Raw genomic sequence first — 13,155 nt, 5'->3', positions numbered from 1 at the left:
TGGGCTTTTTGAAAAGACTGGTCAAATAGACTGACTGACTTCTAGTTAAGATTAATTGGGGAAGGAGAGAAAATATTGGGATATTAATTCCAGTATTATTGACAATAAAAAGGGATGTATCACGACAGATTTCGACAGTGTAAGAGCAAACTATGAATAATGTTATAGCAGTAAATGTAAAACAAGCTTCAACAAAATGGAATTTTCTTACAAAAACCAAATCTGAATACAGCTATCACCATAAATAAAGCGTAAACTCACAGAAAGAGAGACTGTGCTCATTGATGGGAACACACAGTATCCAAAAAATTGGCACATCTCCTTAAACTAATCTATAAATTCCCAGCATAATTTCTTATAGGATTTCATAAGCTAACCCCAGAATTGCTATGGAAGAGCAGAGTTGAAGGTGCATATGCGTTATCTACAGCCCAGAGATTCTAAGCCTTCACATACCCTTTAGAGCTCCTCATAGAAACGTAGGAGGAGGCTCCTGGCTGGCTGACTCAATCAGAGCATGCGATCCTCAGTCTTGGGGTGGTGAGTTCGAGCCCCTTGTTGGATGTAGAGATTACTTAAATTAATAAATAAATAAACTTAGAATAAAAAAGAAACATAGGATGGATTTAGAACTAAATAATGTTGAAATGGTATACATGTCAATCATTGTGGGATACAGCTAGAGTGATACTTAGGGACAATAATAATAATTTATTTTATCAGAGTTTGTAATAGAGAAAAATTAGAAGCAGCTTAGATACCTATCTAGAATAGAACAAATAAATTCTGAAACTAATGAAAAAGACCATGTATGGTGAGATACCACTTATTTTAATGATAAAAATATGCAAAATATATATTACATGTGCATATACATTATATTTATATATAATATGTGCATATATTTTTATATATCAATTTTATGAATATAAGAACTATACAAAGCCTGTATGGAAATAATCAACCCCAAATTTAGTGTGGTTGTTATTCCTGAGGATTGTAGAAAGAAGAGGGAGTTGAGACTATTCATACAGGCTTCAACTGTAAATGTGACATTACATTTCTGTATTTCTGTGTAATTTATGTTAAATACATAAACCACATTGATGAAACCATGGCTCTCTTACAGGTCTCCTCCAGTCGACCAGACCTTTCTGGCTTTGATGAAGATGATAAGGTGTGCACCTGTGGTGTGGGCATGGCTAGGTTACTAGCAGAGTCGAAGTCTGAAAAGTTAGGGTATCTTGGTGTTTTTAAAATCTCAGGACTTCCCATCTTAATCTTATGCTGGTCATTGTCTCCACGCGTCCATTTCCAGGTTCAAATACTTGATGTGAAATTGCTATGCACTCAGTGTTAACATTGTACCTAGCATATTTTCCATACCAGCATAGTACAACACCAAATTGAACATCTGTGTGTTTATGGGTCTCACTCAGTGATTTAAGAAAGTATTATATCAACTGAGGTTTGCTGGAGGGGAGGGGGATAGGGGGATGGGGTAACTGAGTGATGGACATTAAGGAGGGTATGTGTTGTAATGAGCACTGGGTGTTCTATAAGACTGATGAATCACAGGGGCGCCTGGTGGCTCAGTCAGTTGAGCCGCTGCCTTCGGCTCAGGTCATGATCCCAGGGTCCTGGGATCGAGCCCCACATCGGGCTCCCTGCTCAGCGGGGAGACTCTGCTTCTCCCTCTGCCTCTGCCTGCCTCTCTGCCTACTGCTCTCTCTCTCTCTCTGTCAAATAAATAAATAAAATCTTTAAAAACAAACAAAAAAAAGACTGATGAATCACAAACCTGTTCCTCTGAAACCAATAACACATTATATGTGAATTTAAAAAAAACAAGGAAAATAAAGAAAGTATTATATCTACCATCACAAAATCAAAATTAATTCAACTAGGCAAATTAGGTGTCTAAAATTAAGGATATTTTGCAACATGACCTTTCTCAGCAAATATTGCTTGGAGCATATATTATATTTATGTTATTATGTGAGGGACTGAGTGATTCAAAGAGTAAAACATGGATTATGTCATCAAGAAGTTTAAAATCCAGTCTTTTAGGCAGCCAACTCCTGAGAAGTTGCGTAAAATTAAATAAGTTTATATGATACACAAATGGAGTTTTCTTTCCTTAGTGTACCAATATTTTATGCCAGTTTGATCCTTTTAACTCTCAGGTCTGGTTTGCCTGGGGCAGTCCTAGCGTATGCCTGCTACCCAGGCGAAATTATTAGTGGAACCCATTCACTCCAAAAAGCGTTTCACTGTGGTCTCTAAATTATGCAGTCACCCTAGATACATACCAAATTTATCAAGGTGGCTCCCTTTGCAGGGGAGGGAGGAAAATGGGTGAGACCTTAGGGATTCAGGGGATTTTATTCCATTTGTTATGATTTTATTAAATCTTGGACAAATATGATAGGATTATTAACATTAAAACTCTAGCTCTACCCTGGGTATGACAGTATTTGTCATATTATTCAGCCATTCATACTTTTCTGTATGTTTGAAATACTTTATAATAAAAATAAAAGAAAGAAGAGCATGTACTGCCATTAAAAAATAGGAAAAAACTCAAATCTGGGCTTCACTTCTCATTTTAAAGGGACTTAATTACAGCTAACCCGTATCTTTCCCTTGTAGGGTTGGCTAGAGAACCAATTAGACATGTCTGACTATAGCTCCAGTTACCAAGATATAGCCTGTTACGGAACTTTACCCAGGGATTCGCCTCGAAGGAGTAAAGAAAGTAGTGGTGAGATTGTTTTTCTGTGTTCTTTCTTTATAATTTCTTAGGAAAAGCATGGGGGGAAGTTCTTTTGTAGGTGGCATTTAATAAGATAGGAACCTGAAATTCTAATGTGCTGGATGATTCTAAACTGTATTCTTGAAGAGAATATGTCATGTCCACTTACTTGATTTCTTTTTGCTTTTGGATCCGGTATATCATCCAGATAATAATAATAGGCTTTTTGTGTAGCACTTCAGAATTTTCAAATCATTTTTCCCACACCATTTCCTGAATTTGAAGTCCCTTTTGAGACAAAAACAAATCTTACTATATTGTGGTTAGACTTCATTTTTTACCAAAAGAGTATCTACCTGTGTAATGCTTTTTTGTACTCAAAAGAGTTTTTACGAGAATTTTTTGATTCCTAAAGCAGTTTCAAAAATGGTACCAGAAATGAGTTTGATCAGTGACAGCATTATTACCTAACTGTATAATCTCCCAGTGCCCTGAGACAAATAGTATTCTTTGAAAACGTGAATCAGTTCTATTACCTTACACCATATATTTTGCCTACTAAATGACATCGTACCAGTGAATTGGGAAGAAAATGCAGAAGGAGGGAAAGAGGCTCCACAAAAGTAAGAAATGAGTCAGAGCAGGAGAGCAGAATTGTTCTTCCTTAGACATATGGAGAAGGTGGCCTGAGGAAAAACAGGGCTTGCAAAAAAGTGCAGACAGTATCCATTCCTTGAATATTTATTGAGCCTCTACGTGCTATACGCAGTGAAAGATACGATAAGGTGCCATTCTAGATCCTGAAATGGAACTATGGAATGAGAAACATAGAAAATAAGATATTGCAATGAAAATGTGCCCAAATGCATGGAAGGCTAATAGACTCCGGAATTTCAGAGCAACGGAAAATCAGCATGAGTTGAAATCGGTCTAGTAGGCAGGGCTTCAGGGGGATCTTGAAAAGAAGGTGGAAAATTCAGTTTCTGCTTTCTTCAATGCTGACTCTTTGGGAATTGGTAGCTACATCTCCACTCTTGCCCACACCGGTTTTAATCTTTAGCCAAATATTAGCCTGGTAATTTCTTTGTCGAACCAGATATTCCCGTGGCTATGTGATGACTGTGCTTCCGGTGTGCCCGTCAATCCGTGCCTGTTTGTCTTCCCCAGGTTGTCCATCAGAGAACCCCCACGCCTTAACAGTCAGTCCTTTTAAAGCATTCTCTCCCCAGCCACCAAAGTTTTTCAAACCCTTAATGCCTGTAAAGGAGGAACATAAGAAAAGGATAGCCCTTGAAGCGAGGCCGCTCCTCAGCCAGGAGGTAAGTGCTGCACGTCTCTACCGTGGAAAGTAGAGCAGAATCGTGTTGCGTGGGGGGCAGGAGCCGTGCCTGTGGACGTGTGTGGGTCACACGGGGTCATGGCGGGGTTTCTTGCGTGGTGCTCTTGATGTTCCTTTCTGTGCGTTTACGGCTCTTCCAAGTGAGAAGGAGCCGTTCCCTGGGTGTTTGGAAAACATGACAGGCTTTATTTATTTATTGTTTACTTATTTTTACGTTGATAAAACCAAGGATGCGATTTGCCGTGGGGTGTGTGTAGTCTCGTCAGAGTCCATCAGTGGTTTAACCGCAGCCAGAGTGCACTCCTCACCCGGGAGTAGAAGTGTTCGCGTTGCTTTTCTAACTAGCACGTACTTACTGTGTATTTGGGCTGTCGGCGTCTTCTGTATGTGATGCATCTGTGTGTCTTAACCTTTGCAGAGCATGCCTTCACCTCAGGCACATAGCCCGGGCTGCACTGTGCCCTCCGGAAGCGAGGGCAGCAGCATACCAGTAGAACACAGTAGCAAGCACGAGAAGGAGATTGTAAGTTCTGGAACTGTTTCTGTCGTCTTGCCTGGTGGTGGGTTAAGGCCCCTTCACAGACGGTCATCCAAATCCTGTAGGAGACGTGAAGAGAATGTACTGGGTCTTTTTGCTTTGCTTTTTTTTTTTTTTTTAAATGTGATCACCGGTAATGAAATCTTGCATGAATGTGGCCATGACCTGTGATTTTTTTCTAAGTGTTCATTCGGTTTTATTTATCTTTTTGCTCAGTAGCAGCTTGCTTAGAAAAGGGGGAAAGGGCACTCTTACGGGTTCTGGTCTTTAAAAAGTGTAAATGAGATCACCGTCACTGATTGTGAATCTTTCTAATGTGCCGATGCATATTGCCCAGATTCTGAAGTTAATCTACCTAGAGGAGTTGCACTTACTTGGAGTGAGTAATCATGCACTTAGCCGTGGGTGTGTTTGAAAGCTCCTTCCGTGTTGCCTGATGCCCTTGTCCAGCTTATTCTGTAGCTTGTAGCCCCGCTACGAGCCCTTGGCACCCCCACCGCCTGCTCGGCATCTCAGGTCGCCTGTTCTCATTTGCTGGCAAAATAGGTCCCAACCCCACTGTTGTCGGTCTTGCTTTGGGGATGACTTATCTGTACTTCATCCACAGGTAGGTGGAAACTTTGCCTGTAAAACAGTCATTCCCCAGCGCTTGGTTTTCAAATTATAGATTTGAATGTAGTTTTTAAGACGCTGTATACCAGGCACTTCGAATTATCAATGATACCTCAGTTTAAAAAAACATAAAAAACAAACAAACCGTATTCTCGGGTCTGGAAAGAGTTGTCTTATTTTGTGTCTCAGCTTTCACTTTCCTGTGGCTTCATGGGCTTTGAAACAGTGAAGCAGCTCCGAGCGAGACGGAGCTGCTTGATGTTCACGTCTGTGCGCGGTCTGATCTGTGGGCAGCGCATGGGACGTTTCCTCTCCCGCCCGCAGCATGGCTGACCCCGTCCAAGGACTCATTGGTGTGAGGTCCTCTAACGGCTCTAAAACGTACTGCTGATGCACACTGTGTGATCCTAACCGGAAGTTACCCTGGAGATGTGGTCGGCCACCCGTCTGCATGCGTGGAGTGCTAGCGGATCTTCAGAAATGACCTTCTCATTACTCCTGTCCACTGAGGACAGAAGAGAAGACACCATTTCCCCCGCACCTCTGTCCCTCTCCCCACCATTGCCTCTGTGTTCTCCTGGCCCCTCTATCCCAAGTCCCCATCACAGTTCCTACTGCAGAAGAGGGCGAACGTCAACAGCTGCCCATGTATCTCTGGATCCTAATGAACTGCTCAGTCACTTACTTGACCTCCCCCCGCTTAGTTAATAAAGCTGCGGCATGGGCTAAAAAAGGCCAAGTGGCCAGTTTGTTATCCCTTCAAACTCTCTGGCTCTCTGGCTTATTGGATCTGTCTATTGGTTGACGTGGAACTTGCCACCATCATGGCTACTAAATTTAAACCTCTGTTACTGATACATTTTGGTAGAACATCCCATTGAGAGACTGCTGGATGCCCCTTCTGGATCTGCCCAGCAGATGGCTTCACTGTTGACAGAGTTTGCCTCATCGTTTACTTTCCTTGTAATGTTTTTAGATAAAACCCATCTCAGGACTTTCAGCTAGCAGAGGGTGGGATAGAACCAGCTTCTCATAACTTAGCAACTCCTAAGCAGCAGTTAGGCTCTGTGTGATCAAACACACCTTGAAGTCTGCTGAGCAGGGTTTGATGGTATCATCTTCCTTGCTGGAATCTTGAGAGATCTGCCTCTACTCTCCTTAGAAATCCGGCTCAAAACAACAACAACAACAAAATTAAAAAAAAAAAAAAAATGAGAAAGAAGGGTGCTTGGCTGGCTCAGTCAGAAGAACATGTGACTCTTGATCGCTGGGTCGTTGAGTTCCAACCCCAAGTTGGGTGTAGATATTGCTTTAAATAAATAAAACTTAAAAAAATTTTTTTTTAAATAAGAGAAAGATATCTGTCTCAATACTCTTCATCTTTGAAACTATTGAACTGTTTGATTTATTTCAGATAGCAGCTTTTCCAGGATGTTTTGGTAGATTTTAAGTCTTAATTGCTTGCTCTGAGGTTCTGGTTCTCTTCGGGAAGCTTTCATTTTATTTCTCCTCTTACAAATGGGCATAAACTGCTTTATTACATTGTTCCCCATTCACTCTCCTTCCTTTTCCATTCTTGAAAAATCAAAGTGTGAATCAGTGGTTTGGTCTGATCAAAGGAGGTTGAAATCATTTTTCACAGTTTCACATAAAATAGAGTATTATATAGCTCCCTTAATTCTTAAAGCAGGGTTTGTTGTCTCATCAATTTGGGAAGATACACAAATGTACTTCATCTCTTGTTTGAATAAGATAAAGACAATATGCCTTTGGAGTCCATCTTTTTTTTAAGTCATGAAGCAGAAGAGTGTAAAGGAAATCACTTCTCCCTTGGGTCTTGCATAGACAGCATATGGTTTATTTCTCCATTTTACAGAAGAAACAAAGGACTTGAGTGGCTTGCCTCAGGGTCTCACAGTTAATGAGAGCATAAGAACAAAGACCCCATCCCTCAGCAGAATTGGGCTGACCCCACTGACTCCAGGTGCTCCCCAAAATAGTGCAGTTTCAATTGCCCTGGTACTGTTGTTTCTAGAAAGGGCTGCCAGCATCTTAGTACCATGGACAGAAGTTCTGGGGCCCTAGGCTAATACAGTCTTTCCAAAAAGAGACTGTCTTCCTAAGGGACAACACAGACTCCATCCCAGTAGAAGTGAAAATGACTTTAATTAAGTGAAACTCCTTGCAGGGAGTCACTGCTTTCGTGGGGGTTTTGATCCCTTTTTAAAATCAAGCTGTTTTGTCTATAGGTAAATACCAGTTGCATAAACTTAATTGCAAAAACCAAATCATGGAGACTGTAGCTATAGAAGGGCTTGAGAACTTGACTCCATGCTTCACTTTTAGGTAGGGTTTTAATTCTTTGTATCATTAAGACATAGTAGGAAGGTGCTAAGCTTAGTCTCCTTTCAGATACAATGATAAATATTTCCGGAGTAGAAGGTCTATCTAACCAGATTCCCTTAAGGTACAGTTTGAACCAATTAAGTGCTCTCTTTTTCCCCTGAAGGCAATAACTTGATAAACCTTCAGTCTGTTTACCTGTTGGGAAACGTTTCATCTCTACTAAGTTTTCTTTTTTCTGGAATTACTTGTCCCTACTCCGCTAGCCTCTCTCTTTGGGTCATTCCCCTTCTCCCATTCCCATCCCAAGTGTACAACTGTGTACTGATCCCTATTGGAACTTAATCTCTTGGGGGTTTTGTAGACTGTTCAGTTTTTCCTAAGCTCATTCTCATCCTTTAGGAATAATTTTTTATCTTCATGTGTTTGACAAATGTGCATGCACCTGTTTCTACACAATAAATTCATGATTGAATATTTCATTCAGCAAAGCTGTATTTTAGGATGACAGGCCTTTCCTCAGTCTTCAGAAGAAATAACTCCAGGCATAAAAGGAGCCCCAAATTACTAATTCTCACATTCTGATTTGGTTTTTCTTGCAGCAACTAACTTTTCAGTAATTAATTGCATCAAAGACTCCTGAGCTTGGGGAATTATATATCTTTGCCAGCTTAAATCAGAAGGAAATATGGGGGCGGGGGGCACCTGGCTGGCTCAGTCGGGAGAGTATGCAACTCTGACTCTTGATCTCAGGTAGTGAGTTCGAGCCCCACGTTGGGCATGGAGCCTACTTAAAAAGAAAAAAAAAAGGAAATATAAAGATGCAAACACTAGAAGTTCAATTTTCAGTCTAAACATGTCAAGTAGAGAAAGTAGAAAATACAGGCAAAAGCTACTGATTCAATTCTGTCCAATCTTTGCTCCTTTCCAAACATTCTCCCCACCCCCTCTTTTGACAGTGCTACCTAATGTGAAATGTAGCTAAAAATGAGATGGCAAGATTAGTGTTGCCAAAATTTTGTTTTGCTAATTTCTGGAATTTTTTATCGCTGATATTTGATAGTCACCTTTGATTAATAGCCATGGAATTAAGACACCTGATGCTTTTATGTAATGTATAATTTAAGTTATTTTAAAAACTAAGGAGCACTGAAGAGCATTAAGGTATTGATTTAGGTAGTTAGCATCTTATGCAAAAGAAATTACTATAGGGACACCTATAATATATTTATAATATTATAAATAAGAAATTATTACTATAAAATGCAGCAGATGAAATTGATGTTCATTTGTGAACTGCCATCTGACATATCCTTCGCTCATGCTCTTCTTCCTCTTTCCTATCCTCTCTCTGTCCTCGACCTCCTGAAATGATCCTTTAATGAGTAAGGTTAATGTTTTGGTTGCAGGTCTTCACAGTCTCCCTGTTATTATACCGAATGAAATTTCCATCCACCAGGGCGCCTAGGTGGCTCATTCGTTTAGCGTCTGTCTTCAGCTCAGGTCATGATCCCAGGGTTCTGGGATCAAGCCCCGCGTTGGGCTCCCTGCTCAGCAGGAAGCCTACTTCTGCATATTTACTAGTCTTTACAAACAGAATTCTAAAGCTCTTTGATAAAGGAGATTTTCAGTGATGTCTCAGTACCTTCCTCACCTCTGGCCAAATCCTCTAACGATGCTTCTCCAAACCCCTAGAAAGTGTTAACTGTAACACTGTTAGTATTTTACAGCCCTATGATGTTTAATACAACACTGGGAACGGGTGTTGAAATTGTGTTCTTTGCTCTTTTCACTGTTGAGGTCTTGATTTTACTGCCCTCTCCCCTGATAAACTAGCTCAGAAACCTTCTACAAAGTACCTTCCTCACCTGCGCTTGGCTTCCCAAAGTGAGGATTGTAAGGACAAGTGAAGCAACAGCTTTTCTCCGCCTCCAGCTGCCCCTCTCCTCATTTTATTCCAAAAGGGCAAACATCACAACTGAACACTAATCATTAATTAAAATTAATTAAAAGTCTACTGCACTTAAACCAGTGAAGGAAGCATTTCCAATTAGCACTAAGTGAGCACAAAAGAAATAAATCTCCTCCATATTAGGTGATAATGGGTTTATGCTCACAGATCTCTGAGAATAATGTACTTGTATGCACCATAGTTGACAAGATTTAACCAAACTCAGAAAGAAAGAAAAAAAAAACACTAAACATGTGAATGTGAATGCCTTTAATATGAATATATTTGAAACCTGTCTCGACAATAAAGTCGCTGAAAGGAGCTAATGAGTGACTTTTCCCTTCATTACTACAGGACTCTGAGGAGGAGGAAAATGATCTGGAAGCTCTTAACAGGAAGCTGATAAGTTCCCAGCCTTATGTACCTGTGGAGTTTGCGGACTTCAGTGTTTACAACGCCAGCTTGGAGAACAGGGAGTGGTTTTCTTCTAAAGTCGATCTGATGAACTCAAGGGTCTTGGAGAAAGAAGTGTCCCGTAGCCCCACGACCAGCAGTATTACCAGCGGCTACTTTTCCCACAGTGCCTCCAATGCCACACTGTCTGACATGGCGGTCCCTTCCAGCGACAGCTCAGACCAGCTAGCCATGCAGGCAAAGGATACGGACTCCAGTGAGCATTACGGACCGTCGCTTGCGCACGATTTCAGACCGTCCTCAAACAAAGAGTTGACAGAACTAGAAAGAGGCTTGGGGAAAGAGAAGATAATTTTGGTGCCCCTCAAGGAAAACAGTGCCTTAGCCAAAGGGAGCCCATCGCCCCAAAGCATCCCTGAGAAAAACCCCCAAATCCTCTGTAGGACTGGCTCCTGTTCCGAACAAGATGCCTGCTCCGGCAGAAATGGCCAGCCAGCCAGAGAATTCTACCCCGGGGAAGTGACCGTAGAACACACCACAAATATCCTTGAGGACCATTCTTTCACAGAGTTTATGGGTGTATCCGATGGGAAAGATTTTGACGGTTTGACAGACTCTTCTGCTGGAGAGCTTTCAAGTAGAAGAAACCTACCCAGTAAAATGGACCAGAAGAGTATCGCCGACGGGCCGCAGGACCCTGCCCAGCTGCATTCCTCGGCGGAGAGTGACCAGGTAATAAATTCCCGAGGCTGTCCTTTGTGTTCTGTCCTGTTGGTGAGCCTGCCTGGTTGTGCACCAACCCCCAGAGGCGCTTCACCTCGTGACTTAGTAGGAGGGATTCCCTCAGTTGCCGCTGACCGGGAGCATGGGCCCCCCGGGGAGCAGGCTCGCTCACACCGCTGCCCGGCTGGCTCCGTCAGAGGGGAACTACAGAGTATATAGGACCGGTGGTGCTTCTTACTGGCTATCCCAAGGCGTCCAGACAGCATCCATCATGTTTTATCAAATCTGTAATTTCCATAATTATTAGAGAAACCATTGGTTTAGGTGTCATTACAAAAAAATACTTCCAGTTAAACTGCCTCACATCAGTAATTGTCAGATGCATCCCGATTTCAGACACCTTTAAAAGGGTGGGGGGAGGGAGGAACGCATCACGGAAGGGATTAAAAAAACAAGTCATTTGGTGCCCAGAGCAGTTGAAGTTTGGGCTTTGGAAGTTAGCGGGTGGGTTTAATAGAATGTTTCATTTTATAGTTCCATAGTTTAATTTTTTAGTGTAATTCCTAAACTAATGGAACAAAATGGATGTTTGCTCACAGTACTGAGGAGAAGAGCAAATGATATAAATAAGAGATTGTCCACTTCTGAGGGCTCTTCTCCGGAGCGCCCCCACTGCTTCCCATTTGAGGTCAGTGTTGTGGTCCCACGCCCCCACTGCAGCTGTGCGAGGGGTATGGGAGCGCCAGACGGAGCAAAACAAAGCTCGGACAGAACTAGAAAGATAATCTAGAAAGATCATCGTGCTGCCATTCAGTCTCTGCTTTGTTGAGGAAGTTCTTCCAGTTTGGTGGCTTTTCCCCCACAAGCTTTACTTCCTTTCCATACTAACCCTTAAAATTTCAGTGTGTGGTCACTTATACAGCACACTCATCCATATACTGCAAAAACCCTAAACAGTGATTCCTTACAATTTAAAAAAAAAAAAAAAAAAGGACTTTTTCCCCTTTTTTTTTCCGACATAAGACTAAGAGTAAAGGGACTGGTTACTGTCCTTGGAACAAAACATTCGCTTGTTTCAAAGTCTTTGGCTTCCTCTACCCTGGTCTTCAGGCAGAACCTGCCCTGCTGGCCTGCATTGGCCTGTCAGGCCCTCTTCCGAGAAGTCCAAGGGCTGATTCTTCCCCCTCGAACAGTGCTTCTCTTTTTTTTTTTTTTTTTTTTTTAAGATTTTATTTATTTATTTGACAGAGAGAGAGAGAGCGAGAGCAGGAACACAAGCAGGGAGAGCGGGAGAGGGAGAAGCAGGCTTCCTGCTGAGCAGGGAGCCCGATGCAGGGCTTGATCCCAGGACGCTGGGATCATGACCTGAGCCGAAGGCAGACGTTTAACGGCTGAGCCACCCAGGAGCCCCATGCTTCTCTCTTTTTCTAAAAAGATTTTATTCACTACATCAAAAACTGATCATGTATTATATGGTGACTAACATAATAAAATTAAATAAATCAATAAAATCCAAAAAATAAAAATTAAAAAAAAAAGATTTTATTGATTTATTTGAGAGAGAGCACGAGAAGGGGGAGGGGCAGAGGGAGAAGCAGACTCCCAGCTGAGCAGGGAACCTGACCTGGGGACTTGATCCCACTACCCCAGGATCATGACCTGAGCCGAAGGCAGTCGCTTCACCGACTGAGCCACCCAGGTGCCCCTCGAATAGTGCTCCTCCAGGCTAAACGTGCAGCAGACTCACCAAGCGGTATTGAGGGAGCCTCTTCAAAATTCAAGGCCCCAGGAGTCACTGCCCCCTCACCTGATGTTCTGCTTCAGCACAGGGTGGAGTGGGGGGCTTGGGTTTTCACCCTCTGCTGCAGTGATGGGCTGTCTAAAGGCTGCACTGGGAAAAGCAGGGGCTGCGGGAGAGGGAGAGGCAACAAGCCCTCCTCTCATTCCATGGCTTGGATTATTTAGAACCAGCCAGCAGGAATAGTACCTGATTTTTGTTTCCAAAGTCTCCAGAATATTATGTTCCTGCCAAAGATCCTGCTTTAGAAGTGGAATTTAACAAAAATATTTGTGGTTATCAGGGTCATGTGGGATTTTGGCAATTCTTTTTTTTTTAATTGCTTTAGTATTTTTGTTATAATACTGTTAGGTTTTAGTAAGTTGCAATAACAATTTTTTACCTTAGCTTTGGGTCTTGCTGTCATTACTTTTCCTAGAAGGCTCACCTTGGGGCTAGGTTTCTCCCTCATATAGTGTAAGTCCTAGAATGGATTCCATAATAAATCAGATTCCGTGGGTCCCTTCAGGAAGAGCCCTTTGTGTGGGGTGGGTGATGTCTGGCTGAGAGTGGTCCATGTGTGTGTGTTGGGGGAGGGGGGCCCTGTGTGTATGTGTGTGTATGTGTGTCTGTGTGGAGTTGGGAGTACAGGGGGCCTGTGTGTGTGTGTTGGAGTTGGGGGAGGGGGACCTGTGTGTGTGTG

At 42.3% G+C, this 13,155-nt stretch overlaps 1 protein-coding gene across 2 annotated transcripts in view; it reads left to right on the top strand.

Annotated features, from left to right (window-relative positions):
* KIF13A (kinesin family member 13A) overlaps nucleotides 1-13,155 on the top strand; it is a 203,509-nt gene that overhangs the window by 188,148 nt on the left and 2,206 nt on the right. The window contains exons 27-31 of one of the 2 annotated variants that reach the window (XM_021696971.2): nucleotides 1,130-1,177; nucleotides 2,653-2,764; nucleotides 3,923-4,074; nucleotides 4,513-4,617; nucleotides 9,893-10,684. In XM_021696971.2, the coding sequence (XP_021552646.1) occupies nucleotides 1,130-1,177; nucleotides 2,653-2,764; nucleotides 3,923-4,074; nucleotides 4,513-4,617; nucleotides 9,893-10,684 (1,209 nt within the window). The remainder of the gene's footprint in view (nucleotides 1-1,129; nucleotides 1,178-2,652; nucleotides 2,765-3,922; nucleotides 4,075-4,512; nucleotides 4,618-9,892; nucleotides 10,685-13,155) is intronic. The other variant, XM_044917454.1, reaches the window with a different exon arrangement.

The sequence above is a fragment of the Neomonachus schauinslandi genome, chromosome 8 (assembly GCF_002201575.2).
Source record: "Neomonachus schauinslandi chromosome 8, ASM220157v2, whole genome shotgun sequence".
Taxonomy (NCBI): domain Eukaryota; kingdom Metazoa; phylum Chordata; class Mammalia; order Carnivora; family Phocidae; genus Neomonachus; species Neomonachus schauinslandi.
This window is presented reverse-complemented; position numbering and strand designations above follow the sequence as displayed.